Source organism: Oncorhynchus keta, chromosome 6 (assembly GCF_023373465.1).
Source record: "Oncorhynchus keta strain PuntledgeMale-10-30-2019 chromosome 6, Oket_V2, whole genome shotgun sequence".
In the NCBI taxonomy this organism is placed as follows: Eukaryota; Metazoa; Chordata; class Actinopteri; order Salmoniformes; family Salmonidae; genus Oncorhynchus; species Oncorhynchus keta.
Genome location: NC_068426.1, coordinates 38,262,791 through 38,290,380, shown reverse-complemented (window position 1 = coordinate 38,290,380; position 27,590 = coordinate 38,262,791). Strand labels below are relative to the sequence as shown.

Below are 27,590 nucleotides of genomic sequence, written 5' to 3'. Positions count from 1 at the left end.
ATCATAGTGGGAACACAGGCTACCTAAGTATGGTTCTCAATCAGAGACAACGATTGACAGCTGCCTCTGATTGGGAACCATACCAGGCCAAAAGCAGAAATACAAAACATAGAACAAAAACATAGAATGCCCACCCCAACTCACGCCCTGACCAAACTAAAATAGAGACATAAAAAAGGATCTAAGGTCAGGACGTGACATATAGGCACTTTAGTATTGCCAGTGTAACAGTATAGCTTCAACCCCTCTCCTCGCCGCTACCTGGGCTCGAACCAGGAACACATCGACAACAGCCACCCTCGAAGCAGCATTACCCATGCAGAGCAAGGGGAACAACCACTCCAAGTCTCAGAGAGAGTGACGTTTGAAATGCTATTAGCGCACACCCCGCTGACTAGCTAGCCATTTCACATCGGTTACACCAGCCTAATCTCGGGAGTTGATAGGCTTGAAGTCATAAACAGCTCAATGCTTGAAGCACAGCGAAGAGCTGCTGGCAAAATGCACAAAAGTGCTGTTTGAATGAATGCTTACCAGCCTGCTGCTGCCTACCATCGCTCAGTCAGACTGCTCTATCAATATCAAATCAAAGACTTAATTATAACATAATAACACACAGAAATACGAGCCTTAGGTCATTAATTTGGTCGAATCCGGGAAATATCTTTTTGAAAACAAAACGTTTATTCTTTCAGTGAAATACGGAACTGTTCCATATTTTATCTAACAGATGGCATCCCTAAGTCTAAATATTGCTGCTACATTGCACAACCTTCAATGTTATGTCATAATTCTGGCAAATTAGTTCGCAATGAGAGAGGCGGCCCAAACTGTTGCATATACCCTGACTCTGCATGCAATGAACCCAAGAGAAGTGACACAATTTCACCTGGTTAATATTGCCTGCTAACCTATCTTTTAGCTAAATATGCAGGTTTAAAAATATATACTTCTGTGTATTGATTTTAAGAAAGGTATTGATGTTTATGGTTAGGTACAAGGAGGAGCAAGGACAGTCCTTTTTCGTGAATACGCACCGCATCGATTATATGCAACACAGGACACGCTAGATAAACTAGTAATATCATCAACCATGTGTAGTTATAACTAGTGATTATGGTTGATTGATTGTTTTTTATAAGATAAGTATAATGTTAGCTAGCAACTTACCTTGACTTCTTACTGCATTCGCGTAACAGGCAGGCTCCTCGTGAGGCAGGTGGTTAGAGCGTTGCACTAGTTAACCGTAAGGTTGCAAGATTGAATCCCTGAGCTGACAAGGTAAAAATCTGTCTTTCTGCCCCTGAACAAGGCAGTTAACCCACCGTTCCTAGGCCGTCATTGAAAATAAGAATGTGTTCTTAACTGACTTGCCTCATTAAATAAAGTTGTAAAAAAATATTTTTTACATCTGCAAAATCTGCTTCCTAAAATACAGATTTATGAAAACTTGAAATCGGCCCTAATTAATCGGCCATTCCGATTAATCGGTCGACGTCTAGTAGGGATGGTAGTGGTAGTGTATAGCATGCATGACATTGGTTGGAGTTGTAATAGTAGAAGTGGTGCCAGCAGCGTAAGGAATAGGCCCATTCATATCTGTGACATTTGCAGTTCAGTCATTCAGCAGACCCTCTGACACCTTTATATACGAAAGTTTGTGGATTGGTGTATGTGGCTATTTCCGCCACACCCGTTGCTGACAGGTGAACAAAATCGAGAACACAGCCATGCAATCTCCATAGACACACATTGGCAGTAGAATGGCCTTACTGAAGAGCTCAGTGACTTTCAACGTGACACTGTCATAGGATGCCAGCTTTCCAACAAGTCAGTTGTTGGATAGGGGCTGCCCCGGTCAACTGAACTGTAAGTGCTAATATTTTGAAGTGGAAAAGTCTTGGAGCAACAACGGCTCAGCCGTGAAGTGGTAGACCAAATAAGCTCACAGAACAGGACTGTCGAGTGCTGAAGTGCGTAGGTTGTAAAAACAAACTTCTGTCCTCAGTTGCAACACTCACCAATGTCAGCACAATAACTGTTTGTCGGGGACTACATGAAATGGGTTTCCATGGCCGAGCAGACACACAAGCCTGAGATTACCATGCGCAATACCAAGCGTCGGCTGGAGTAGTGTAAAGCTCGCCGCCATTGGACTAGCATTGGAAACGTGTTCTCTGGAGTGATTAATCATACTTCACCATCTGGCAGTCCGATGGACGAATCTGTGTTTGGTGGATGCCAGGAGAATTCTACCTGCCCAATGCATAGGGCCAACTGTAAAGTTTGGTGGAGGAGAAAAAAATGGTCTGGGGCTGTTTTTCATGGTTTGGGCTTGGTCCCTTAGTTCCAGTGAAGGGAAATCTTAACACTACAGCATACAATGGCTTTCTAGACAATGATGCAACAGTTTGGGGAAGGCCCTTTCCTGTTCCAGCATAACAATGCCCCCGTGCACAAAGCGAGGTCCATACAGAAATGGTTTGTCAAGATTGGTGTGGAAGAACTTGACTGGCCTGCACAGAGCCCTAACCTCAACCGCATTGAACACCTGAATTGGAACATCGACTGCGAGGCTTCATCGCCCAACATCAGTGCCGACCTCACTAGTGCTCTTGTGGCTGAATGGAAGCAAGTTCCCACAGTAATGTTCCAACATATAGTGGAAAGCCTTTCCAGAAGAATGTGGGCTGTTATAGCAGGGAGAACCAACTCCATATGAATGCCCATGATTTTGGAATGAGATTTGTCCACATACTTTTGGTCATGTAGTGTCTGTCTGTACTGTATATGTAAAATGATTTAGGGAATACCAGATACATGCACAAATACCCACGTATCGGTACAGTTTAAATCATTCTGTTTTTTTAAACTCAGCAGATTACTCAAACTCCTGATGTTAAAGTTTAACCATTTAGGTAAACACATGCTCAGGCACTATTTCAAACAAAGAAAATCTAATTGCAATGAAATAGTGGTATTCAAATTCAGAAGGGTTCTTGCCTTCCAAGCAATACTTTTTGCCTCCCAAAAATCATCAAAGAACCCTTTTTTTCCCCCAAAAACCTTAGGATGTTCATAGTTCTAGGTGGAACACTTTGCCTTACAAAGAGCTCTGGTCTTCCAAAAGAGTTCTTCAGATGAAAATGATTCTTGGTAGAACCCTATCCCTCTGCAAATAACCCTTTTAGAACCCTTTTTGTCTCAGTGTACCATTAATTTCTATTGGGCACAACCAAACAAAACTGCAAATGCATCCAACAAATTTGTAGAGTCACAAGCTTTTTGTAGTCATTGCGTGCTAGGAATGTGGAACCAAGTACTACTACTTTAATACTACGGGTGACCCCATTTAGTCGACTGGTCAATTGTTTGGTTGATAGGCTGTTTGTCTTCCAAGAATTCTTTAGTCTAGCAGTAGCAGTAAAATACACCTGTCCGTGGACTAATCAATTGTGGAGGCCGTGGGGATGGCACAGTCCATCACTCTAAGATGCGCTACTGAAATAGTATATGGTTGTATTACATAAGAGCAATGGTGCAACACAAATAAAAATATATATTATTTGTATAACAAATGCACATTGTCTAAGACAAGTGAGAGGAATTGTGCTTGGATTTATGAATCATCCATATATATCGACAGAAACAAGACAGATCCTGCTTCTGTGACCTGTTTGAGTGTTTGTTTAATAGCCGACAGATTCCCGAGCACCAAGCCTCATGCAACCACATTTCGGATAAACAATTTCACAAATTCGACTGTTTTTTATCTTTGCTATGCTGTAATACACTTTACACTTTTTTTCCCGTTAGAACAGCCACTCTGGTATTACTTATAATTGAATTGGTGTTGTTTACACTGTTCCAAATTGTCCGAAAAACTATATTTATAATAATAATAAAAACCCAAATGTTTCTTAATCTCCTTCTTATTGTTTTTATTACTATTATTATTATGATCATAATTATAATAAGTCATGTCATTATCATTAGTAGGCTTAGTATAGCAGCCTTGTATATTCACCGTCGAGATGTAGGCCTAAGAGCGCATCCTGTCTAACTTACTAAAATACTTTATAGGCTACTGTATGAATCAATCATTCATTCATTCATGTCATCACACAGCATATCACACAGCATATCAATCAATCAATCAATCACATTTCTTTATAAAGCCCTTCTTACAACAACTGATGTCATAATGTGCTGTACCGAAACCGGGCCTAAAACCCAGAACAGCAAGCAATGCAGGTGTAGAAGCACGGCATTGGAGTCATTCATGACTTGAAATGCAATCAAGAATTTTAGTTGTAAAATAAAATAACAAAGCTACCCTTGAATAATTGGAATAATTAGCGTAAACAATACATAAACATGTCGGCAATTGCATTCATGAATCCGTACGACTGTTTTTAGTCTTTGTTGACAGCAAATTAGAGTTGTATTAATAACATGGCCAACTTAGCTAGCTAATAAGTCTCTTGATATTATTGGTGTCCTTTAGTAGTGGTTCGTTTGTAGCAATTTGACAATGAAGGCCTGATACACACAGTGTCCTCTGAACAGTTGATGTTAATTGTCTGTTACTTGAACTCTGTAAAGAGTTTATTTGGGCTGCAATTTCTGAGGCTGGTAACTTATCCTCTGCAGCATAGGTATCTCTGGGTCTTCCATTCCTTGTACTTCCGGCGCCGACAGAGATGTCCGCCTCGCTTCGCGTTCCTAGGAAACTATGCAGTTTTTTGTTTTTTTACGTGTTATTTCTTACATTAGTACCCCAGGTCATCTTAGGTTTCATTACATACAGTCGAGAAGAACTACTGAATATAAGATCAGTGTCAACTCACCATCAGTACGACCAAGAATATGATTTTCGCGAAGCGGATCCTGTGTTCTGCCTTTCAACCAGGACAATGGAATGGATCCCAGCCGGCGACCCAAAAAAACGACTCCTTAAAAGAGGGAAACGAGGCGGTCTTCTGGTCAGACTCCGGAGACGGGCACATCGTGCACCACTCCCTAGCATTCTTCTCGCCAATGTCCAGTCTCTTGACAACAAGGTTGATGAAATCCGAGCAAGGGTAGCATTCCAGAGGGACATCAGAGACTGTAACGTTCTTTGCTTCACGGAAACATGGCTTACTGGGAAGACGCTATCCGATGCGGTGCAGCTAACGGGTTTCTCCACGCATCGCGCCGACAGAAACAAACATCTTTCTGGTAAGAAGAGGTGCGGGGGCGAATGCCTTATGGCTAACGAGACGTGGTGTGATCACAGAAACATACAGGAACTCAAATCCTTCTGTTCACCTGATTTAGAGTTCCTCACAATCAAATGTCGACCGCATTATCTACCAAGAGAATTCTCTTCGATTATAATCACAGCCGTATATATTCCCCCCCAAGCAGACACATCAATGGCTCTGAACAAACTTTATTTGACTCTTTGCAAACTGGAATCCATACATCCTGAGGCTGCATTCATTGTTGCTGGGGATTTTAACAAGGCTAATCTGAAAACAAGACCCCCTAAATTGTATCAGCATATCGATTGCGCAACCAGGGCGGGAAAAACCTTGGATCATTGTTATTCTAACTTCCGCCGACGCATATAAGGCCCTGCCCCGCCCTCCTTTCGGAAAAGCTGACCACGACTCCATTTTGCTGATCCCTGCCTACAGACAGAAACTAAAACAAGAAGCTCCCACGCTGAGGTCTGTCCAACGCTGGTCCGACCAAGCTGATTCCACACTCCAAGACTGCTTCCATCACGTGGACTGGGATATGTTTCGTATTGCGTCAGATAACAACATTGACGAATACGCTGATTCGGTGTGCGAGTTCATTAGAACGTGCGTTGAAGATGTCGTTCCCATAGCAACGATTAAAACATTCCCTATCCAGAAACCGTGGATTGATGGCAGCATTCGCGTGAAACTGAAAGCGCGAACCACTGCTTTTAATCAGGGCAAGGTGACTGGTAACATGACCGAATACAAACAGTGCAGCTATTCCCTCCGCAAGGCTATCAAACAAGCTAAGCGTCAGTATAGAGACAAAGTAGAATCTCAATTCAACGGCTCAAACACAAGAGGTATGTGGCAGGGTCTACAGTCAATCACGGACTACAAGAAGAAAACCAGCCCAGTCACGGACCAGGATGTCTTGCTCCCAGGCAGACTAAATAACTGTTTTGCCCGCTTTGAGGACAATACAGTGCCACTGACACGGCCTGCAACGAAAACATGCGGACACTCCTTCACTGCAGCCGAGGTGAGTAAAACATTTAAACGTGTTAACCCTCGCAAGGCTGCAGGCCCAGACGGCATCCCCAGCAGCGCCCTCAGAGCATGCGCAGACCAGCTGGCAGGTGTGTTTACGGACATATTCAATCAATCCCTATACCAGTCTGCTGTTCCCACATGCTTCAAGAGGGCCACCATTGTTCCTGTTCCCAAGAAAGCTAAGGTAACTGAGCTAAACGACTACCGCCCCGTAGCACTCACTTCCGTCATCATGAAGTGCTTTGAGAGACTAGTCAAGGACCATATCACCTCCACCCTACCTGACACCCTAGACCCACTCCAATTTGCTTACCGCCCAAATAGGTCCACAGACGATGCAATCTCAACCACACTGCACACTGCCCTAACCCATCTGGACAAGAGGAATACCTATGTGAGAATGCTGTTCATCGACTACATGCTCAGCATTCAACACCATAGTACCCTCCAAGCTCGTCATCAAGCTCGAGACCCTGGGTCTCGACCCCGCCCTGTGTAACTGGGTACTGGACTTCCTGACGGGCCGCCCCCAGGTGGTGAGGGTAGGCAACAACATCTCCACCCCGCTGATCCTCAACACTGGGGCCCCACAAGGGTGCGTTCTGAGCCCTCTCCTGTACTCCCTGTTCACCCACGACTGCGTGGCCACGCACGCCTCCAACTCAATCATCAAGTTTGCGGACGACACAACAGTGGTAGGCTTGATTACCAACAACGACGAGATGGCCTACAGGGAGGAGGTGAGGGCCCTCGGAGTGTGGTGTCAGGAAAATAACCTCACACTCAACATCAACAAAACTAAGGAGATGATTGTGGAGTTCAGGAAACAGCAGAGGGAACATCCCCCTATCCACATCGATGGAACAGTAGTGGAGAGGGTAGTAAGTTTTAAGTTCCTCGGCATACACATCACAGACAAACTGAATTGGTCCACTCACACAGACAGCATCGTGAAGAAGGCGCAGCAGCGCCTCTTCAACCTCAGGAGGCTGAAGAAATTCGGCTTGTCACCAAAAGCACTCACAAACTTCTACAGATGCACAATCGAGAACATCCTGGCGGGCTGTATCACCGCCTGGTACGGCAACTGCTCCGCCCACAACCGTAAGGCTCTCCAGAGGGTAGTGAGGTCTGCACAACGCATCACCGGGGGCAAACTACCTGCCCTCCAGGACACCTACACCACCCGATGTTACAGGCCATAAAGATCATCAAGGACAACAACCACCCGCCACTGCCTGTTCACCCCGCTATCATCCAGATGGTGAGGTCAGTACAGGTGCATCAAAGCTGGGACCGAGAGACTGAAAAACAGCTTCTATCTCAAGGCCATCAGACTGTTAAACAGCCACCACTAACATTGAGTGGCTGCTGCCAACACACTGACTCAACTCCAGCCACTTTAATAATGGGAATTGATGGGAAATTATGTAAAATATATCACTAGCCACTTTAAACAATGCTACCTAATATAATGTTTACATACCTGTTAATTGAAATGCATTCCATGTGACTACCTCATGAAGCTAGTTGAGAGAATGCCAAGAGTGTGCATAGTTGCCATCAAGGCAAAGGGTAGCTACTTTGAAGATCCTCAAATATAAAATATATTTAGACTTGTTTAACACTTTTTTGGTTACTACATGATCCCATATGTGTTGTTTCATAGCGTTGATGTCTTCACTATTATTCTATATTGTAGAAAATAGTTAAAATAAAATAAAAACCTTGAATGAGTAGGTGTGTCCTAACATTTCTAGAAAACAAGTTATATTAAGTTGTAGCTAGCTAGTATTAGCAACATTTGGTGGTCAATGAGACTGAGAGCTAGCTAACCAGATGAGCTAGCACACAAGGTAACAAAAGTATAATTTCAGATTGAAAAATAGTACATCAACAGGCTCTGCATTTTATGAATCACAGTAACAAGTTCCTCTCATGCACTTTTCAATTATTTAAACATTTAAACAATTAAGCACTTTTATGTTTTTCCCACTGGCCCTCACTGGCTATTATGTGTTTCAAACATGAGCTTGTCTGAGGTGTCGGAACTCGACGACATTTGCTATCATTTGGATTGCTGCGATTGGTTGCACAAAATTCTAGGGTGGGGCTTAGCGAAGGGTCAATTACACCCTCACTTTCTTTCCCTCCATATCATCTTTGATCTGTTACGTCTGCTTCTCCGTCATAGGACAGGCAGGGATATAATTAAAAGCATTGTGTGGAAGAAATATACAATCTGAGCAGCAATCACACTCTGGCAACCAGACAGCTCACTTGGCTAATGCAATGAGAACTCTATTATTAAAATGATTTATGAATATATATATTTTTTTTGTCGCTCGCCGACGTTAAGACAGGTTTAGGACATTGAAAGGATAAAATAAATCTTAAAAGTTTTCGTTTTGTCATTTCATTAAATGTCTGGCAGAGAAGTAGAATGGGACTCAATAAGGAAAGTTAATATCCTGAGAAAATAATGTCAGCGGATCGTTCTGGCGAATGTATTAATATCATTACTCATCTGTCATCGTGCGCGAGGAAGACTATGTGGGGAAAGCGTCACTCTTGGAGCCCCCAATAAACATATCTCCTCTGGCTAAATTAACTCCATTGGAGCACCATAAAACAGTGACCAGTCACATCGCTCAACCACAGAACAGCGCAGTCATGATAAAGACAAAATATTGGGATATTTCCTAGTGTTCAATGGTTACACTTCTCCAATCCCATCCTTCAGCTTTATACCAAACCAAGTGGCGGGTTTACGTTAGGGATTGAAACACAATTTCAGGATTGTGCCTTTAATTAAGGCCATCATTGCAAATGATCACCATGTGTGTCAAGAATAATAAATAAAGACAATGTCCTTCAAAATAAGCCTTAAAAAAGTCACGGTAAGACAGTATGAGACAGAGGCAGAAAGAGAAATGTAATATCAGAATATATAATCTCTCCATCTGTCTGTGTGTGTCACCCTCGCGGCTACAGCCGCTAATACCCATACCTTTCTATCCCCAGGCCCAAATGTCACACCTACAGCAGGAGATTAAGAGATCGTCCGAGGCGTAAGTTCAGCTTTAAGGCATCATGAAAAAGTTGGACACGTTCAAAGCCCCATCTTTCATGTGAAAGGTCTCTTCCTAATATACAGGCAGGAGATATAAAGGTGTTAACTGCCACTGTCTATTGGCCTGATTCGTCCTGCAGCTCTACATTCTCCACTTTCTTCTTCTGCCTAACAGGCAGACGTTGTACGTGATGGTCCAGTGTCTTAGTAAAATACAGCAGCTAGGCGGCTCTGAGACCACTGTCCGTGGGGGATGCGCAGCCCGACCGCGCACCTCCCCAAAATTCCTAACTAGCGCAGTTCCGCATGCGCATCTTCTATTCATTTGGATAGGGTGATGGAGACATTTCTGGAGCCTGGCTGAGTATCTAAAAAGTATGAAAGCCAACGATCCAATATTCTGAATCTGATGTGCGTACCCTTACACGCTTTTGGACTCTGATAAGAGCTTTACACCCACCAGCCGACAGCGTATCCCCAAATAAGCACCGAAAGCAAAAAGTTGAATTTACTCACTCACTTCTCCAACTCCCCATTTTCCACATCTATGAGTTAGGGAAAAAGCCCCTCTGAGATCCCTGTGAATTTCCTTACATATTGGATGCGAGAGATGGATGCAAATTAGTGTGGTTTGAGGGATTTATTTAGGTGCATTGTTCAGGCAGGATGTTCATGTGAGTCTATGAGAGGGGAGCTTCAGGAGTCGGGGCTGATGGGATGGAGATGGGAGGCTCTTTGTCAGTTTGACATCCAGGTAACCCACTTTTACTTTGCCGCTTCTTACACTTTGATTGCGAGAAGAGCTGAGGGAAGCACTATCTCCCTACCTGTCAAGCTGAGGCTGGATGAGGCTGGCATGCTGTCACCTAGGTGGATACACAAACCCTATGAAGATGCACACATATATACACATACACACAAGGATGCACACACTCTCTGAAGTTTTGGGATGGAAAGATACACAACCTCTATGAAGTATGCAGGACACACACACACCTCCCGTGACATTTCAGAGAACACACACTCTATATGTCCATTTTGGGATGGGGCGATTTGTTCTGGCAATTCTCACATAGAAACTTAATTGTGAGGAAGGATGTTTGACATGCTTTTTACAAATATAAACAATTTATTTTGAACCTCTAAGGTTCAATTTCACATATGTCAAAAATGAGTTAGTCACATAATTTATCTTTAGATGTTTCTTCATATCTTTGTGAAGTTACATTTTAATTGAAAGAAATTAAGTTATACAGTGTGGAGAACAAGTATTTGATACACTGCCGATTTTCCAGGTTTTCCTACTTAAAAAGCATGTAGAGGTCTGTAATTTTTATCATAGGTACACTTCAACTTTGAGAGACGGAATCTAAAAGAAGAAAAAAAATCACGTTGTATGATTTTTAAGTAATTAATTAGCATTTTATTGCATGACATAAGTATTTGATACATCAGAAAAGCAGAACTTCCAGAGAGCCCATTCTGGAAATTTGACGTGTTACGAAAGTACATATATTTCTTATTTCACCTTTATTTAACCAGGTAGGCTAGTTGAGAACACCTTTATTTAACCAGGTAGGCTCGTTGAGAACACCTTTATTTAACCAGGTAGGCTAGTTGAGAACAAGTTCTCATTTACAACTGCGACCTGGCCAAGATAAAGCAAAGCAGTGCGACACAAACAACAACACAGAGTTAAACATGGAATAAACAAACATACAGTCAATAATACAAGAGAAAAAGTGCATACAGTGGGTGCAAATGAGGTGAGATAAGGGAGGTAAAAGCAATAAAATAGGCCATAGTGGCGAAACAATATACCAATTAAACACTGGAGTGATAGATGTGCAAGTAGAGATATTGGGGTGCAAAGGAGCAAAATAAACAACAGTATGGGGATGAGGTAGTTGGATGGGCTATTTACAGATGGGCTATGTACAGGTGCAGTGATCTGTGAGCTGCTCTGACAGCTGGTGCTTAAAGTTAGTGAGGGAGATATGAGTCTCCAGCTTCAGTGATTTTTGCAGTTTGTTCCAGTCATTGGCAGCAGAGAACTGGAAGGAAAGGCAGGCAAAGGGGGAATTGGCTTTGGGGGTGACCAGTGAAATATACCTGCTGGAGCGTGTGCTACGGGTGGGTGCTGCTATGGTGACCAGTGAGCTGAAATAAAGCGGTGCTTTACCTAGCAAAGACATATAGATGACCTGAAGCCAGTGGGTTTGGTGACAAATATGAAGCGAGGGCCAGCCAACGAGAGCATACAGGTCGCAGTGGTGGGTAGTACATGGGGCTTTGGTCACAAAACGGATGGCACTGTGATAAACTGCATCCAATTTGCTGAGTAGAGTGTTGGAAGCTATTTTGTAAATGACATCGCCGAAGTCAAGGATCGGTAGGATAGTCAGTTTTACGAGGGTATGTTTGGCATCATGAGTGAAGGAGGCTTTGTTGCGAAATAGGAAACTGATTCTAGATTTAATTTTGGATTGGAGATGCTCAATGTGAGTCTGGAAGGAGAGTTTACAGTCTAACCAGACACCTAGGTATTTGTAGTTGACCACATATTCAGAACCGTCCAGAGTAGTGATGATGGACGAGCGGGCAGGTGTGGGCAGCGATCGGTTGAAGAGCATGGATTTAGTTTTACTTGCATTTAAGAGCAGTTGGAGGCCACGGATGGAGAGTTGTATGGCATTGAAGCTCGTCTGGAGGTTAGTTAACAGTGTCCAAAGAAGTGCCAGATGTATACAGAATGGTGTCGTCTGTGTAGAGGTGGATCAGAGAATCACCCGCAGCAAGAGTGACATCATTGATGTATACAGAGAAAAGAGTCAGCCCGAGAATTGAACCCTGTGGCACCCCCATAGAGACTGCCAGAGGTCCGGACAACAGGCCCTCCAATTTGACACACTGAACTCTGTCTGAGAAGTAGTTGGTGAACCAGGCCAGGCAATCATTTGAGAAACCAAGGCTGTTGAGTCAGCCGATAAGAATGTGGTGATTAACAGAGTCGAAAGCCTTGGCCAGGTCGATGAATACAACTGTTATGTTATTGTTTAGGAGCGTGGCTGAAGTGCACCCATGACCAGCTCGGAAACCAGATTGCATAGCAGAGAAGGTACGGTGGGATTCGAAATGGTCGGTGATCTGTTTGTTAACTTGGCTTTCGAAGACTTTAGAAAGGCAGGGTAGGATAGATATAGGTCTGTAGCAGTTTGGGTCTTGAAGAGGGGGATGAACGCGGCAGCTTTCCAATCTTTGTGGATCTCAGACAATACGAAAGAGAGGTTGAACAGGCTAGTAATAGTGGTTGCAACAATTTCGGCGGATAATTTTAGAAATAGAGGGTCCAGATTGTCTAGCCCAGTTGATTTGTAAGGGTCCAGATTGTGCAGCTCTTTTAGAACTTCAGCTGACTGGGTTTGGGTGAAGGAGAAATGGGGGAGGCTGTGGATATTGCAGGGCTGTTGACCGGGGTAGGGGTAGCCAGGTGGAAAGCATGGCCAGCTGTAGAAACATTCTTATTTAAATTCTCAATTTTCGCGGATATATCAGTGGTGACAGTGTTTCCTAGCCTCAGTGCAGTGGGCAGCTGGGAGGAGGTGCACTTATTCTCCATGGACTTTACAGTGTCCCAGAACTTTTTGGAGTTTGTGCTACAGGATGCAACTTTCTGTTTGAAAAAGCTAGCTTTCCTAACTGTCTGTGTATATTGGTTCCTAAATTCCCTGAAAAGGGTTGGTATTTGGTTTCACTTAAGTATCAATTTGTCATTTGAATGCCAGGCACACCGGCTTGTATGTGTCAAGAACTGCAACGTTGCAGGGTTTTTCCACGCTCAAAATGTTCCTGTGTGTTTCAAGAACATTCCACCACCTAAAGGGACATCCAGCCTATGTCAGGCCAGTGGTCACAACTCGTTGTACCTTGACACGAATGGGGTATGGCAGCCGATGACCTTACGGAGTTCCACTTCTTTCAGCAAAAAAACAAGAATCTGCGGTTGCAGTGAGCTAAGGAACAAAAACACTGGACACTGGAGAATTGAAAAAACATGGCCTGGTCTGATAAATCCCGGATCCTGCTGTTTCACGCTGATGGGAGGACTAGGTTATGGAGAAAACCACTTGAATATATGCATCCATCATGCCATGTGTCAACATTGCAGGATGGTGGTGGTGGTGTGATGGTGTGGGGTGTGTTTTCATGGATTGAGCCCCTTTCCCATCCCACAGTATCTTTCCCATCCCACTCCTCTTTCCCCTCCCACTCCTCTTTCCCCTTCCGACTCCTCTTTCCCTCCCCTGCCCACTCCTCTTTCCCCTCCCACTCCTCTTTCCCATCCCACTCCTCTTTCCCCTCCCACTCCTCTTTCCCTCCCACTCCTCTTTCCCCTCCCACCTCTTTCCCTCCCACTCCTCTTTCCCCTCCCACTCCTCTTTCCCCTCCCACAATCCTCTTTTACCCCTCCCTGACTCCTCTTCCTCCCACTCATCTCTTTCCCCCACTCCTCTTTCCCCTCCCACTCCTCTTTACCCTCCCATCACTGTGTCTTTCCCCTCCCACTCCTCTTTGATGGCCCTCCCACTCCTCTTTCCCCCTCCCATCTTCCATCTTTTCCCCCCACTCCTCTTTCCCATCCCACTCCTCTTTCCCCTCCCACTCCTCTTTCCCCTCCCACTCCTCCCTTGGAATACCCTCCCACCCTCTTCCCCAGAGAACTCCTCCAGCTCCCTCTTTCCCCTCCCACTCCTCTTTTTCCCCATCCCACTCCTCTTTTGACCTCCCACCCCTCTCTTGTCCCTCCCATGTCCTCTTTCCCTCCCACAGATAAAGGCCTCTTGGTCCCCTCCCACTCCTCTTCCCCTCCCACATCCTCTTTCCCCTCCCACTCTGTGAAGGTCCTCTGACTTTTTTTATCATGCTCTATGCCATCCCCCCCCACTCCTCTTTCCCATCCCACTCCTCTTTCCCCTCCCACTCCTCTTCCCCTCCCACTCCTCTTTCCCCTCCCACTCCTCTTCCCCCTCCCACTCCTCTTTCCCCTCCCACTCCTCTTTCCCCTCCCACTCCTCTTTCCCATCCCACTCCTCTTTCCCCTCCCCTCTTTCTCCCCTCTTTCCCATCCCCCTCTTTCCCCTCCCACTCCTCTTTCCCCTCCCACTCCTCTTTCCCCTCCCACTCCTCTTTCCCCTCCCACTCCTCTTTCCCATCCCAACTCCTCTTTCCCCTCCCACTCCTCTGTCCCCTCCCACTCCTCTTTCCCTCCCACTCCTCTTTCCCATCCCACTCCTCTTTCCCCTCCCACTCCTCTTTCCCATCCCACTCCTCTTTCCCCTCCCACTCCTCTTTCCCATCCCACTCCTCTTTCCCCTCCCACTCCTCTTTCCCCTCCCACTCCTCTTTCCCCTCCCACTCCTCTTTCCCCTCCCACTCCTCTTTCCCCTCCCACTCCTCTTTCCCCTCCCACTCCTCTTTCCCCTCCCACTCCTCTTTCCCCTCCCACTCCTCTTTCCCCTCCCACTCCTCTTTCCCATCCCACTCCTCTTTCCCCTCCCACTCCTCTTTCCCCTCCCACTCCTCTTTCCCCTCCCCCTCCTCTTTCCCCTCCCACTCCTCTTTCCCCTCCCACTCCTCTTTCCCCTCCCACTCCTCTTTCCCCTCCCACTCCTCTTTCCCCTCCCACTCCTCTTTCCCCTCCCACTCCTCTTTCCCCTCCCACTCCTCTTTCCCCTCCCACTCCTCTTTCCCATCCCACTCCTCTTTCCCCTCCCACTCCTCTTTCCCCTCCCACTCCTCTTTCCCCTCCCACTCCTCTTTCCCCTCCCACTCCTCTTTCCCTCCCACTCCTCTTTCCCCTCCCACTCCTCTTTCCCCTCCCACTCCTCTTTCCCCTCCCACTCCTCTTTCCCCTCCCACTCCTCTTTCCCTCCTTTGTTTTACTATCTTTTCCTCTCTATATCCATCTCACTCTCTCCCTTCTCCCTCTCATTCTCTCGCTCACTTTCTCAGTCTGTCTCCCTCACTTACTCACTTAGTTTCCTCACTCACTGTCTTTCTCTTTCGCTCTCTCACTCTCTTTTTCTCTCTCCACTCTTGTTCCTGAGTCAAAATGTACACGTGGGCCTCCTGAGTGGTGCAGTGGTCAAAGGCACTGCATTGCAGTGCTAGCTGTGTCACTAGAGATTTTGGGTTCGAGTCCAGGCTCTGTCGCAGCCGGCCGCGACCGGGAGAAGCATGGGGCGGTGCACAATTGGCCCAGTGTTGTCCGGGTTAGGGGAGTGTTTGGCCGGCAGGGATGTCCTTGTCCAATCGTGCACAAGCGGCTCCTGTGACGGGCCGGGCACAGTGCACGCTGACACGGTCACGGTCCTTCGACACATTGGTGCGGCTGGCTTCCGGGTTAAGTGTCAAGAAGCAGGGCGGCTTGGTTGGGTTGTGTTTCGGAGGACGCACGGCTCTCGACCTTCGCCTCTCTCTCTCGAGTCCGTACGGGAGTTGCAGCGATGAGACAAACTACCAATTGGAGACCATGAAATTGGGGAGAAAACAAATAAAGAAATATATTTAAAAATTCTGCAGGACTTATATATTAGGCTATGTGAGAGGTTATAGACCCACAGTCAGTGTCCAGATTTGAGTTACTATTCCGTTTAACCCATCTGAACAGTACAGTTTCCTTGACATGCCATATTTAAAGTCCCCGTCTAAACACTACAGTTTCCTTGACATGCCATATTTAAAGTCCCCGTCTAAACAGTACAGTTTCCTTGACATGCCATATTTAAAGTCCCCATCTAAACACTACAGTTTCCTTGACATGCCATATTTAAAGTCCCCATCTAAACACTACAGTTTCCTTGACATGCTATATTTAAAGTCCCCGTCTAAACACTACAGTTTCCTTGACATGCCATATTTAAAGTCTCCGTCTAAACAGTACAGTTTCCTTGACATGCCATATTTAAAGTCCCCATCTTGTGGCTGTCAAAATGTTGCAGCGCCTCACAATCATTACAAATAGAACAGTACAGTTTCCTTGACATGCCATGTTTAAAGGCCCCGTCTTGTGGCTATCAAAATGTTACAGCACCTCACAATCATTACAAATAGAACTGCTATCGTCCGCTTTTACCACATCACTAAAATCTTTCCCACATATTAGGCATTACTGTTCTGGCCCTCCCTTCTCTTTATTTTCAACTCTCCATTTTGCTGCTTTTCTCTTATTGAATTCAATGTTAACTTTTTCTGCCCAAGTTCACCATTTTTTTTGGCGATTGGCATGTATTTATTGTGTGTAAAATTAGGCCCTAAAGCTTAGGCTTATGCACTAATGCCAGATAAAAAATAATGAAAGTAAAACCACAATGTAGCCTATAGATATGAATTGCACAAGAATTATAGGCAACATATATGGTTTTTTGACACCTACCCGCCCTTCATCCACGCAATATTTCATGACCCTAAACCCACCCGAGGATTTAACTGTGGGGACTGCGGGTTATGAGTCAACCCGCGCACCACTTACACACACACACACAAACAAACAAACACACACACACACACACACACACAGAGAGAGCCTGTTTTCTGTGTCTGCAGTCGGCTCTTTCTGTGTGAACAGCCTATCTATGACTCCCAAAATAACTCAGTCAGATCAGGACTCCCTCCATCAATACTTTTTTCTCTCCTTTAAAATGTTCATTAACCCCATATACAGTGCATTCGGAAAATATTAAGGCCCCTTGACTTTTTCCACATTTTCAGAAATACCTTTTTCCACATCCTGAAAGACACACACCTGTCTGTATAAGGTCCCACAGTTCACAGTGCATGTCAGAGCAAACACCAAGCCATGAGTTCGAAGGAATTGTCTGTAGAGCTCCGAGACAGGATTGTGTTGAGGCACAGATCTGGGGAAGGGTACCAGAGTAATCGGGGGAGAAGGGCCTTGGTCAGGGAGGTGACCAAGAATCCAATATCTCACTCTGACAGAGCTCCAGAGTTCATCTGTGGAGATGGGAGAACCTTCCAGAACGACAACCATCTCAGCTACACTCTACCAGTCAGGCCTTTATGATAGAGTGGCCAGACAGAAGCCTCTCCTCAGTAAAAGGCACATAACAGCCCCACTTGGAGTTTGCCAAAAGTCACCTCAAGACTCTCAGAGCGTGAGAAACAACATTCTCTGTGTATCTGATATAATATATTGGTTTATGGTGTTATGTAGTTTATTCTGCTTGGTCACCTTTATTTGGGCAATCCATGCTGTTCTCTGATAGGCCATTCTTTGTGTAGGTCCTTCCGGGTTGTTGCTGTGACACGCGCACTGCATCAGCAGTTTGTGTCTGCTCCAGAATGTTTGTGTGTGTGATAGAGCCATCACTCACCCCCATGGCAGTGACATCTTGTTTTCCTCTCACGCTGTGTGTGATGTATCTGTGGCCCCTTTGCGTTTTTGCAGGGGTGGCCCTTCGGTCATAGATCACCGTGGAAACGCTGCGTAGCGAGACGGGTGTGGCAGTCTCCCCTGACAGCGGCGGAGTGGATTGAGTGTGTGTGTGTGTGTGTGTGTGTGTGTGTGTGTGTGTGTGTGTGTGTGTGTGTGTGTGTGTGTGTGTGTGTGTGTGTGTGTGTGTGTGTGTGTGTGTGTGTCTCACGCAAACACAGACAAAAATACACACTGACCATATGATTCACAGGCACACACACACACACACACATACACTTACCACATGATTCGGTGTCAGTACGGCAGACTGGAGAGCCATGACATCAGCAGTCAAAGGGCTGAAGCCTAGCCACCTCTCCCTCTAACAGACACTATCAGACGCTGGCCCTAACCACAGACATATAATCAGATGACTTCTTTTTTACTAGGTGATGTTCTAGCTATCAAATGACAGGAGAATAGCAGCTGTAAATTGGTTGTTTATCCACATCTGATTACTGAGTCCTGAGGTCTATTAAAAAACAGAAGTCCTCACAAGGATAGTAAAACAAGTACAATATGTGACTTTTTTCCGGTCTCCACAAGGAAAAGGGCTATTTTAGGCTTAGTGGTTAGGCTTAGGGTTAGGGAAAGAATTAGGGTTAGGGTTAGGGTAAGAATTAGGGTTAGGGTAAGGGTAAGAATTAGGGTTAGGGTAAGAATTAGGGTTAGGGTTAGGGTAAGAATTAGGGTTAGGGTAAGGGTTAGGGTTAGGGTAAGAATTAGGGTTAGGGTAAGAATTAGGGTTAGGGTTAGGGTAAGAATTAGGGTTAGGGTAAGAATTAGGGTTAGGGTTAGAATTAGGGTTAGGGTTAGGGTTAGAATTAGGGTAAGAATTAGGGTTAGAATTAGGGTTAGGGTAAGAATTAGGGTTAGGGTTAGAATTAGGTTAGAATTAGGGTTAGGGTAAGAATTAGGGTTAGGGTTAGAATTAGGGTTAGGGTAAGAATTAGGGTTAGGGTTAGAATTAGGGTTAGGGTTAGGGTTAGAATTAGGGCTAGGGTAAGAATTAGAGTTAGGGTTAGAATTAGGGTTATGGGGTTAGAATTAGAGTTAGGGGTTAGAGTTAGGGGTTAGAATTAGGGTTAGGAGTTAGAATTAGGGTTAGGGTTAGAATTAGAGTTAGGGTTAGGGGTTAGAATTAGGGTTAGGGGTTAGAATTAGAGTTAGGGTTAGAATTAGAGTTAGGGTTAGAATTAGAGTTAGGGGTTAGAATTAGAGTTGGAGTAAGAATTAGAGTTAGGGTTAGAATTAGAGTTAGGGTTAGAATTAGAGTTAGGGGTTAGAATTAGAGTTAGGGGTTAGTATTAGAGTTAGGGTTAGAATTAGAGTTAGGGGTTAGAGTTAGGGGTTAGAATTAGAGTTAGGGTTAGAATTAGAGTTAGGGGTTAGAATTAGAGTTAGGGTTAGAATTAGGGTTAGGGTTAGAATTAGAGTTATGGGTTAGAATTAGAGTAAAGGGTTAGAATTAGAGTTAGGGGTCAGAATTAGAGTTAGGGTTAGAATTAGGGTTAGAATTAGAGTTAGGGGTTAGAATTAGAGTTACATTTACATTTAAGTCATTTAGCAGACGCTCTTATCCAGAGTTAGGGTTAGAATTAGGTTTAGGGTTAGAATTAGAGTTAGGGGTTAGAATTAGAGTTAGGGGTTAGAATTAGAGTTAGGGTTAGAATTAGAGTTAGGGTTAGAATTAGAGTTAGGGGTTAGAATTAGAGTTAGGGTTAGAATTAGGGTTAGGGTTAGAATTAGAGTTAGGGGTTAGAATTAGAGTTAGGGGTTAGAATTAGAGTTAGGGGTTAGAATTAGAGTTAGGGGTTAGAATTAGGGTTAGGGTTAGAATTAGAGTTAGGGGTTAGAATTAGAGTTAGGGTTAGGGGTTAGAGTTAGAATTAGAGTTAGGGTTAGAATTAGGGTTTGGGGTTAGAATTTGAATGGGAATAAATGATTTGTCCCCATAAGGATAGTAAAACAAACGTGCGTGTGCGCATCCACACCGGCAGTCATGGGTCATGACCACGGCAGTCATGGGTCATGACCACGGCAGTCATGGGTCATGACCACGGCAGTCATGGTAATCTCCTTTGATGCACTCTGGACATGCTTTGGTTGTACCCAACTTGCTAACTACCATCAGGTCCTAATAGCCTGGTACTCAGGGCTCTATTGTCCCTCTAACCACTTATCGAGAATCACATCAAACACTTATCATCAAAACAGTATAGTGATTTAAGGTAGTAGTTTTGGAATTGTTAGCTAGATTACTTGTTGGTTATTACTGCATTGTCGGAACTTGAAGCACAAGCATTTCGCTACACTCGCACTAACATCTGCTAACCATGTGTATGTGACAAATACAATTTGATTTGATTTGATTTTATAACTCACCTCACTGTGATTGATCAACTTGAAGAAAGGAGTTCAGTGACAGGTTGAAACTGAGTGTAAAACATGGTTCTTTTGGATGTTGTATCAAAGCCTAGCACATTGAAATGGACAGAGCTTTCTAACATGCTGACCACAAAATAAATGTACTCGTACATGTTATTCAGTCATTGCACTCGCACTGCTCACGCGCGCCAACGAGTGTCTGCGTTGCCAAGCGCTAAAATAGAAGTCAGGTTGTATTTGTGACGCTGAACGCGGTGCAAGTCCTGCCTCTCCCATCTCCTCATTGGTTTATAGAAGCATATGCCCACGTGCCACCTTCTAATTGTTTATAACCACGTGGGTGATTGAAAGATGAACTGAGGTTGGACGGTCAGCTGTGGTTATACACCTGGTTTTGAAAGTTAAATGCCAATCGCCATATAAAGTCCAAGGGTTAGGGTTTACATCTCAGGACAAATTAGCTAGCAACAGCAAGCTAGCTAAATAGGACAAGTTAGCTAGCAACTGCAAAGCTAGCTAGCTAACTTACCATAAATGTTTAATGCTTTTTGACCTGTCCCCAAATTAATATAATTGGTTCAGAGTTTGTTTTGATATTTCAACCTGCATGTCGTGATCGCGTTTGGTGTGGGGGGACAAAATTAATTTGCACACGATGGCATCCGGTTTGGGTATGGTGTAAGGTGATGACTAATTCAAAACACCGATACACATAATAGAGCTTATGCAAAAGCATGGGCCTATGTACAATATGAGTCCAAGCCCCCCGCAAAAAAACGTAATTAATATAATGATTGTGCCGTTATACAATACATAGCCTACTGCATATTATGCATGGCAGAAATACATACAAGAAAACTGATTGAAGATATCTTTGGTACATAATTGGTCTAGCCTATACTCCAAAAATAAACCAATTCTATTAATCGCCTTTGAGTGTGGACTGTATTATTACGCACAATGGATGGACTGGTAACCTTATGCTACACACCAAACTTTCTATCCATGAGTCTCGGAGAAAAGGTATAGGCCTAGGCGTTGCTTTTGGTTCATTGATTGTGCAGGGCGGCTTACAGAGTTAGCCTACAATTATAGTGAATTTGTATTTGATTTAGAATATCGTAGAAATAGGGACTTTTTAAATATTTTAATAATTAATAGGCTGACACATTACCTTTAGCTACATAATATCTCCCCACAGTGCGTTTCCATCTCCTCCTCTTTCTCCTTTACTTTCTCGAGACTAAAGATGACAAATAACTCTAAATCAAGCATATGGGACCTGTTTGAAATGATCACTTTCCTGCTCACTTCATATCCGGAATGGAAAAAATATCCTTTCTATTTATTCAGTTCAATTAAAACAATATAACAAAATAACAGGACTGCTAAATGATCAAGCCTGGAGCCTATGGCATGGCGCATAGCCAGATAGGCTAACATACGGTACAAATAAATAATAGTTTTACTGTGATGGTGTATATTACATTTATTTATTAGACTTTTTTAAAATGTAGATGTTCCAAAGGCCTTACATCAGTGGCTTGTATGAGTCGAGGCCTGGTGATGCTGCAAGGGATTATGTTTAGTAATGGTCAATTACCATGAGACCGGCTGTCTTTTGCATGACAATAACCGGCTGACAAAATGTCATGACCGCCACAGCCCTACAGTATGTGTGTGTCTCTCTGTCAGTGTGTGGGTGTGAGCTGGCGTCGTAAGGTTTTGTCGCTATCCAAACACAATTAATGCATGTCACCTCTCCACGCACCAACAAATTGGAGTGCTCCAGGCAAGAGGAGATAGCTAGCCCAGGGGCTAGTCATTCTAGTCATTTCTAAATGAAAAGGATGTCTCTTTTGTTCAGTTCCACGAACCACAGAGAGAGAGAGCGTAGTGGTGTGGGTAGGAGAAAGGTAGCTGCCAGTGAGAGCTGTAATTTTCACAGCCAGAAATCGCACACACAGACACAGGCAGAATATCAAACACACACACACACATACACATACACACACACACCAGGGCTTGACATTAACTTTTTTAGTTGGACTGATATTTTACTTGTCCGAAAGTTCAAGTCACTTGTGTGTGTGTGTGTGTGTGTGTGTGTGTGTGTGTGTGTGTGTGTGTGTGTGTGTGTGTGTGTGTGTGTGTGTGTGTGTGTGTGTGTGTGTGTGTGTGTGTGTGTGTGTGTGTGTGTGTGTGTGTGTGTGTGTGTGTGTGTGTGTGTCCACCATGGGCCAAAAAGGTGACAGAAAAGTATGTTGTATGATGCCAGCAGCCACTTCACAAAATAATGTCATTATTATTACTGATAATAGGAGGCTGCTGGTCTCTGATCCCATGAATTATACAGTATCTCCTGACTTTGTGGCCTTGAGCAAGGCAATTAACCCCTTCCACAAAGTAAAATACTGCACTGATAGGCTACTGCATGAAACACGTGGTCGGTCAACACTCCATCTGGAGAGCGACTGGGTGTGCAGGCTTTTGATCCAACCCTGCTCAAACGCACCAGATTCAGCTTATCAAGGCAATGTTGGGCAGCTGATTTCTTTTTACAGTGTGGTGTGTTCGAGCAGGGCTGGAGCAAAAGCCTGCACACCAGTTGCACTCCTGGACTCCTGGACTTGGAGGATGGTTGGCCACCATGCAACATTACAATTACAACCAAATACTTTTTGTCTTTTAAAATATTTCCCTCGTTCAATGAACCAGGGATCAAATTGCTAAGGTGGGCGATGTAGCTAACTAAGCTGTTTATCTACACTGAACAAAAATATAAACGCAACATGTAAAGTGTTGATCCCATGTTTCATGAGCTGAAAAAAAAAAGATCCCAGAAATTGTCCATACGCACAAACAGCTTATTTCTCTCATGTTTTGTGCACACATTTGTTTAAATCCCTATTAGTGAGAATTTCTCCTCCAAGATAATAAGTTGTAAGTCGCTCTGGATAAGAGCGTCTGCTAAATGACTTAAATGTAAATGTAAATGTAATAATCCATCCACCTGACAGGTGTGGCATATCAAGAAGCTGATTAAACAGCATAACCATTACACAGGTGTCACACAACACAATGCCACAGATGTCTTAAGTTTTGACGGAGAGCGCAATTGGCATGCTGACTGCAGGAACGTCCACGAGAGCTGTTGCCAGAGAATTGAATGTTCATTTCTCTACCATAAGCCAACTCCAACACAATTTGAGAGAATTTGGCATTACGTCCAGCCGGCCTCAAACCGCAGATCTTGTGTATGGCGTCGTGTGGGCGAGCGGGTTGCTGATGTCAACGTTGTGAACAGAGTGCCCCATGGTGGAGGTGGGGTTGTGGTATGGGCAGGCACAAGCTATGGACAACGAACGCAATTGCGTTTTATCGATGTAAATTTGAATGCACAGAGATACCGTGATGAGATCCTGAGGCCCGTTGCTCGTGCCATTCATCCGCCACCATCACCTCATGTTTCAGCATAATAGTGCAAGGCACCCATGTCTCAAGAATCTGAACACAAATCTGGGAAGCTGAAAATCTCCTACTTCTTCCATGGCCTGAATACTCACCAGACATGTCACCCATTGAGCATGTGCGGGATGCTCTGGATTGACTTGTATGACAGCATGTTCCAGTTCCCGCCAATATTCAGCAACTTCACACAGCCATGGAAGAGGAGTGGGACAACATTCCACGGGCCACAATCAACAGCCTGATCAACACTATGCAAAGGAGATGTGTCGTGCTGCATGAGGCAAATGGTGGTCACACCAGATACGGACTGATTTTCTGATCCACGCCCTTACATTTTTTTTTAAGGTATCTGTGATTTACAGATGCATATCTGTATTCCCAGTCATGTGAAATCCATAGATTGCGGCCTAATTTAGCTATTTCAATTGACTGATTTCCTTATATGAATTGTGACTCAGTAAAATCTTTGAAATGGTTGTATTTATATTTTTGTTTTTAAGGTAAAAATATCCAGTGTACATTGGAGATATTGACAGCATAGGAGTTACTGTTCAATTAGGCTATTCTAATGATATTTGTTTACTTTACATAGCCGGTATTATTTTATTGAACCTTTATTTAACTTTGAACCAATGAGTAGAGGAGAATCCTAGCCATCCGGAGGAGGCAGCATTGGTTTCATCCACTGTGTACCCGTATCAACTGACTTTGAACCAATGAGTAGAGGAGAATCCTAGCCATCCGGAGGAGGCAGCATTGGATTCATCCACTGTGTACCCGTATCAACTGACTTTGAACTATTGAGTAGAGGAGAATCCTAGCCATCCGGAGGAGGCAGCATTGGATTCATCCACTGTGTACCCGTATCAACTGACTTTGAACTATTGAGCAGAGGAGAATCCTAGCCATCCGGAGGAGGCAGCATTGGATTCATCCACTGTGTACCCGTATCAACTGACTTTGAACTATTGAGTAGAGGAGAATCCTAGCCATCCGGAGGAGGCAGCATTGGATTCATTCACTGTGTACCCGTATCAACTGACTTTGAACCAATGAGTAGAGGAGAATTCTAGCCATCCGGAGGAGGCAGCATTGGATTCATCCACTGTGTACCCGTATCAACTGACTTTGAACCAATGAGTAGAGGAGAATCCTAGCCATCCGGAGGAGGCAGCATTGGTTTCATCCACTGTGTACCCGTATCAACTGACTTTGAACTATTGAGCAGAGGAGAATCCTAGCCATTAGTCTGTTGTACATCATTATTTTACCTGCTGCTCAAATGTGCCAATGACCCACTGGCAGACTTTTCCAGGGTTTTCATTGCTGACCAAAAATAAGCTATAACTTGGCAAATATCTCAGTTACTAGCAATGAATATCAATAAATGTGCAGATGCGACTCGCTTTAATCTCAATAATGCATCTTGCGACTGCATGATTGGAAGACCGCTCGTGTCTGTCAATGCAGGCCTACAATAATTATACTCCGATGTGCTCTGCAGAGATTGGGAGGACAGTGTGCAACGCAATGCATCCGGAGGCCACTGATCCAATTATGATCGAAGTAGCCTAAATTGTTTGATATTGCACATTCTTCTTGTCCCGGGCAAGAAAACCGTTAATGTCGAGCCATGCAACACACAGATACTCAAACACACAGCCAGAACATAGCAGACACATGTATTAATCGGTAGTCTTCCTCCTGCAGGAGGGCTTCTGTAGTGAGGTAGAGGGATTAGATTAGATTAGGTAGAGGGATTAGATGCTGGACGGACTTGGTTAACTATAATCCTGGAGATGGAGTTGGAGAATGCGTCCCCACTACCTTTTAACGAACATACACACTTAGGGTACGATCAGACTTTTAAACCACTTCGATCACATACACACACACACACACTCGCACATTTATACATATTCACACACACACTCTCACATTCACACATACTTACAGGTGTTTTCACATTTAGAAAACCCTTCACGCATACACAAGCACACAAACCTCCCTAAATCTCCCTAAACCCCCTCAGACGACACACAGGCGAGGTTCCAGGACGAAAGCTGAGGGATTTAGTTTGAGTGTAATTACACCTGATAGGCTTCACATCCTTCATAACAAGCACCGGCTGCGACACACACACACACACACACACACACACACACACACACACACACACACACACACACACACACACACACACACACACACACACACACACACACACACACACACACACACACACACTGATTACTGTGTGAGTTAATTATTGTTGCCAAATCACTCCCTGAAATGAGCGGATTGTGAAGGGCTTGGCTTTCGAAAGATCAAAGAGTGTCAATGAAGTGGAGCCAGTCGTCATATTGAGGTGGTTAAGCAGCATCTATTGTGGGAGTGTTCTCTATGGGAATGTGGGAAGGCCTGGGTGTCATCGTCACTCAGACTCTCCTGATTCTTTATACATTGTTGCAGATGTTTTGTTGTGGATTAAGGTCTGTGGATTAGATGTTCTAAGTAATTGAGTTGCCTGTGGTGCACTTTTGAGATGTTGGGATATTAGCGATATTTGTGGAATGTTACTGATATCCTACTCTACTTTACCTTACTCTACTCTGCTCTACGGCAGGCGACAGGCTAGTGGGCTAGTAACCAAAAGGTTTCTGGTTTGAGTCCCCGAGCTGACAAGGTAAAAATCTGTTGTTCTGCCCCTGAACAAGGCAATTAACCCACAATTCCCCAGTAGGCCATCATTGTAAATACGAGTTTGTTCTTAACTGTCCTGCCTAGTTAAATAAAAAAATAATAAAAAAATGTTTTTAAATACTCTTGCTCTCCTCTAACATTGTCCCGATCCCTGTGTCTCACCAGGTTCCAGGATGCTCTGCAGCTTGGCCATTCAGTCATTTGACTTTATTCTACTGTGCTCTACTCTGTTTAATGTTATGTTCTTTGTCCCCAGGTTCCAGGAGTGATGCTCTGCAGCTTGGCCATTCAGTCATTCGACTTTATTCTACTGTGCTCTACTCTGTTTAATGTTATGTTCTTTGTCCCCAGGTTCCAGGAGTGATGCTCTGCAGCTTGGCCATTCAGTCATTCGACTTTATTCTACTGTGCTCTACTCTGTTTAATGTTATGTTCTTTGTCCCCAGGTTCCAGGAGTGATGCTCTGCAGCTTGGCCATTCAGTCATTCGACTTTATTCTACTGTGCTCTACTCTGTTTAATGTTATGTTCTTTGTCCCCAGGTTCCAGGAGTGATGCTCTGCAGCTTGGCCATTCAGTCATTCGACTTTATTCTACTGTGCTCTACTCTGTTTAATGTTATGTTCTTTGTCCCCAGGTTCCAGGAGTGATGCTCTGCAGCATGGCACATCAGGGACCCTCCCCCACTTCCTGCAGGAGCCCGATGATGCCTACATCGTCAAGAGCAACCCCATCAAGCTCAAATGCCGGGCCCGCCCCGCCCTGCAGATCTTCTTCAAGTGCAATGGGGAGTGGGTACACCAGAGCCAGCACCAGTCTCAGGAACACACCGACCAGGGCACAGGTGAGACACACACTAACGTGACATAGGACCCCACACACACTCACGTGCTAATGCAGGCTCACACACAAATGCACTCACAAAAACCTGCATGCACAGATATGCACACTTGTATGGATGTACACACACATGCTCATGTACTTACACGCATATACACACATACATTATACAAAACTTCCAATCGCCCCATAGGCTCTCAATTCATTTGGAGTGATAAAATGGTGCTCATAACATACAAGAGTGAAGGCCATTGGAGGTTTAAAGGAAACCTATTGACTGTGCCCAAGACTAGGTACAACTCGTCAAATACTGTTGCCTTGCCACGTGAGCGTAC

General features: G+C 44.4%; 1 protein-coding gene across 4 annotated transcripts in view; it reads left to right on the top strand.

Annotated features, from left to right (window-relative positions):
• Positions 1 to 27,590, top strand: part of LOC118385586 (netrin receptor UNC5D-like) — a 326,610-nt gene that overhangs the window by 182,420 nt on the left and 116,600 nt on the right. For all 4 annotated transcript variants that reach the window (XM_052521476.1, XM_052521475.1, XM_052521474.1 and 1 more), the window contains exon 2: positions 27,053 to 27,259. In XM_052521476.1, coding sequence (XP_052377436.1) covers positions 27,053 to 27,259 — 207 coding nt within the window. The remainder of the gene's footprint in view (positions 1 to 27,052; positions 27,260 to 27,590) is intronic.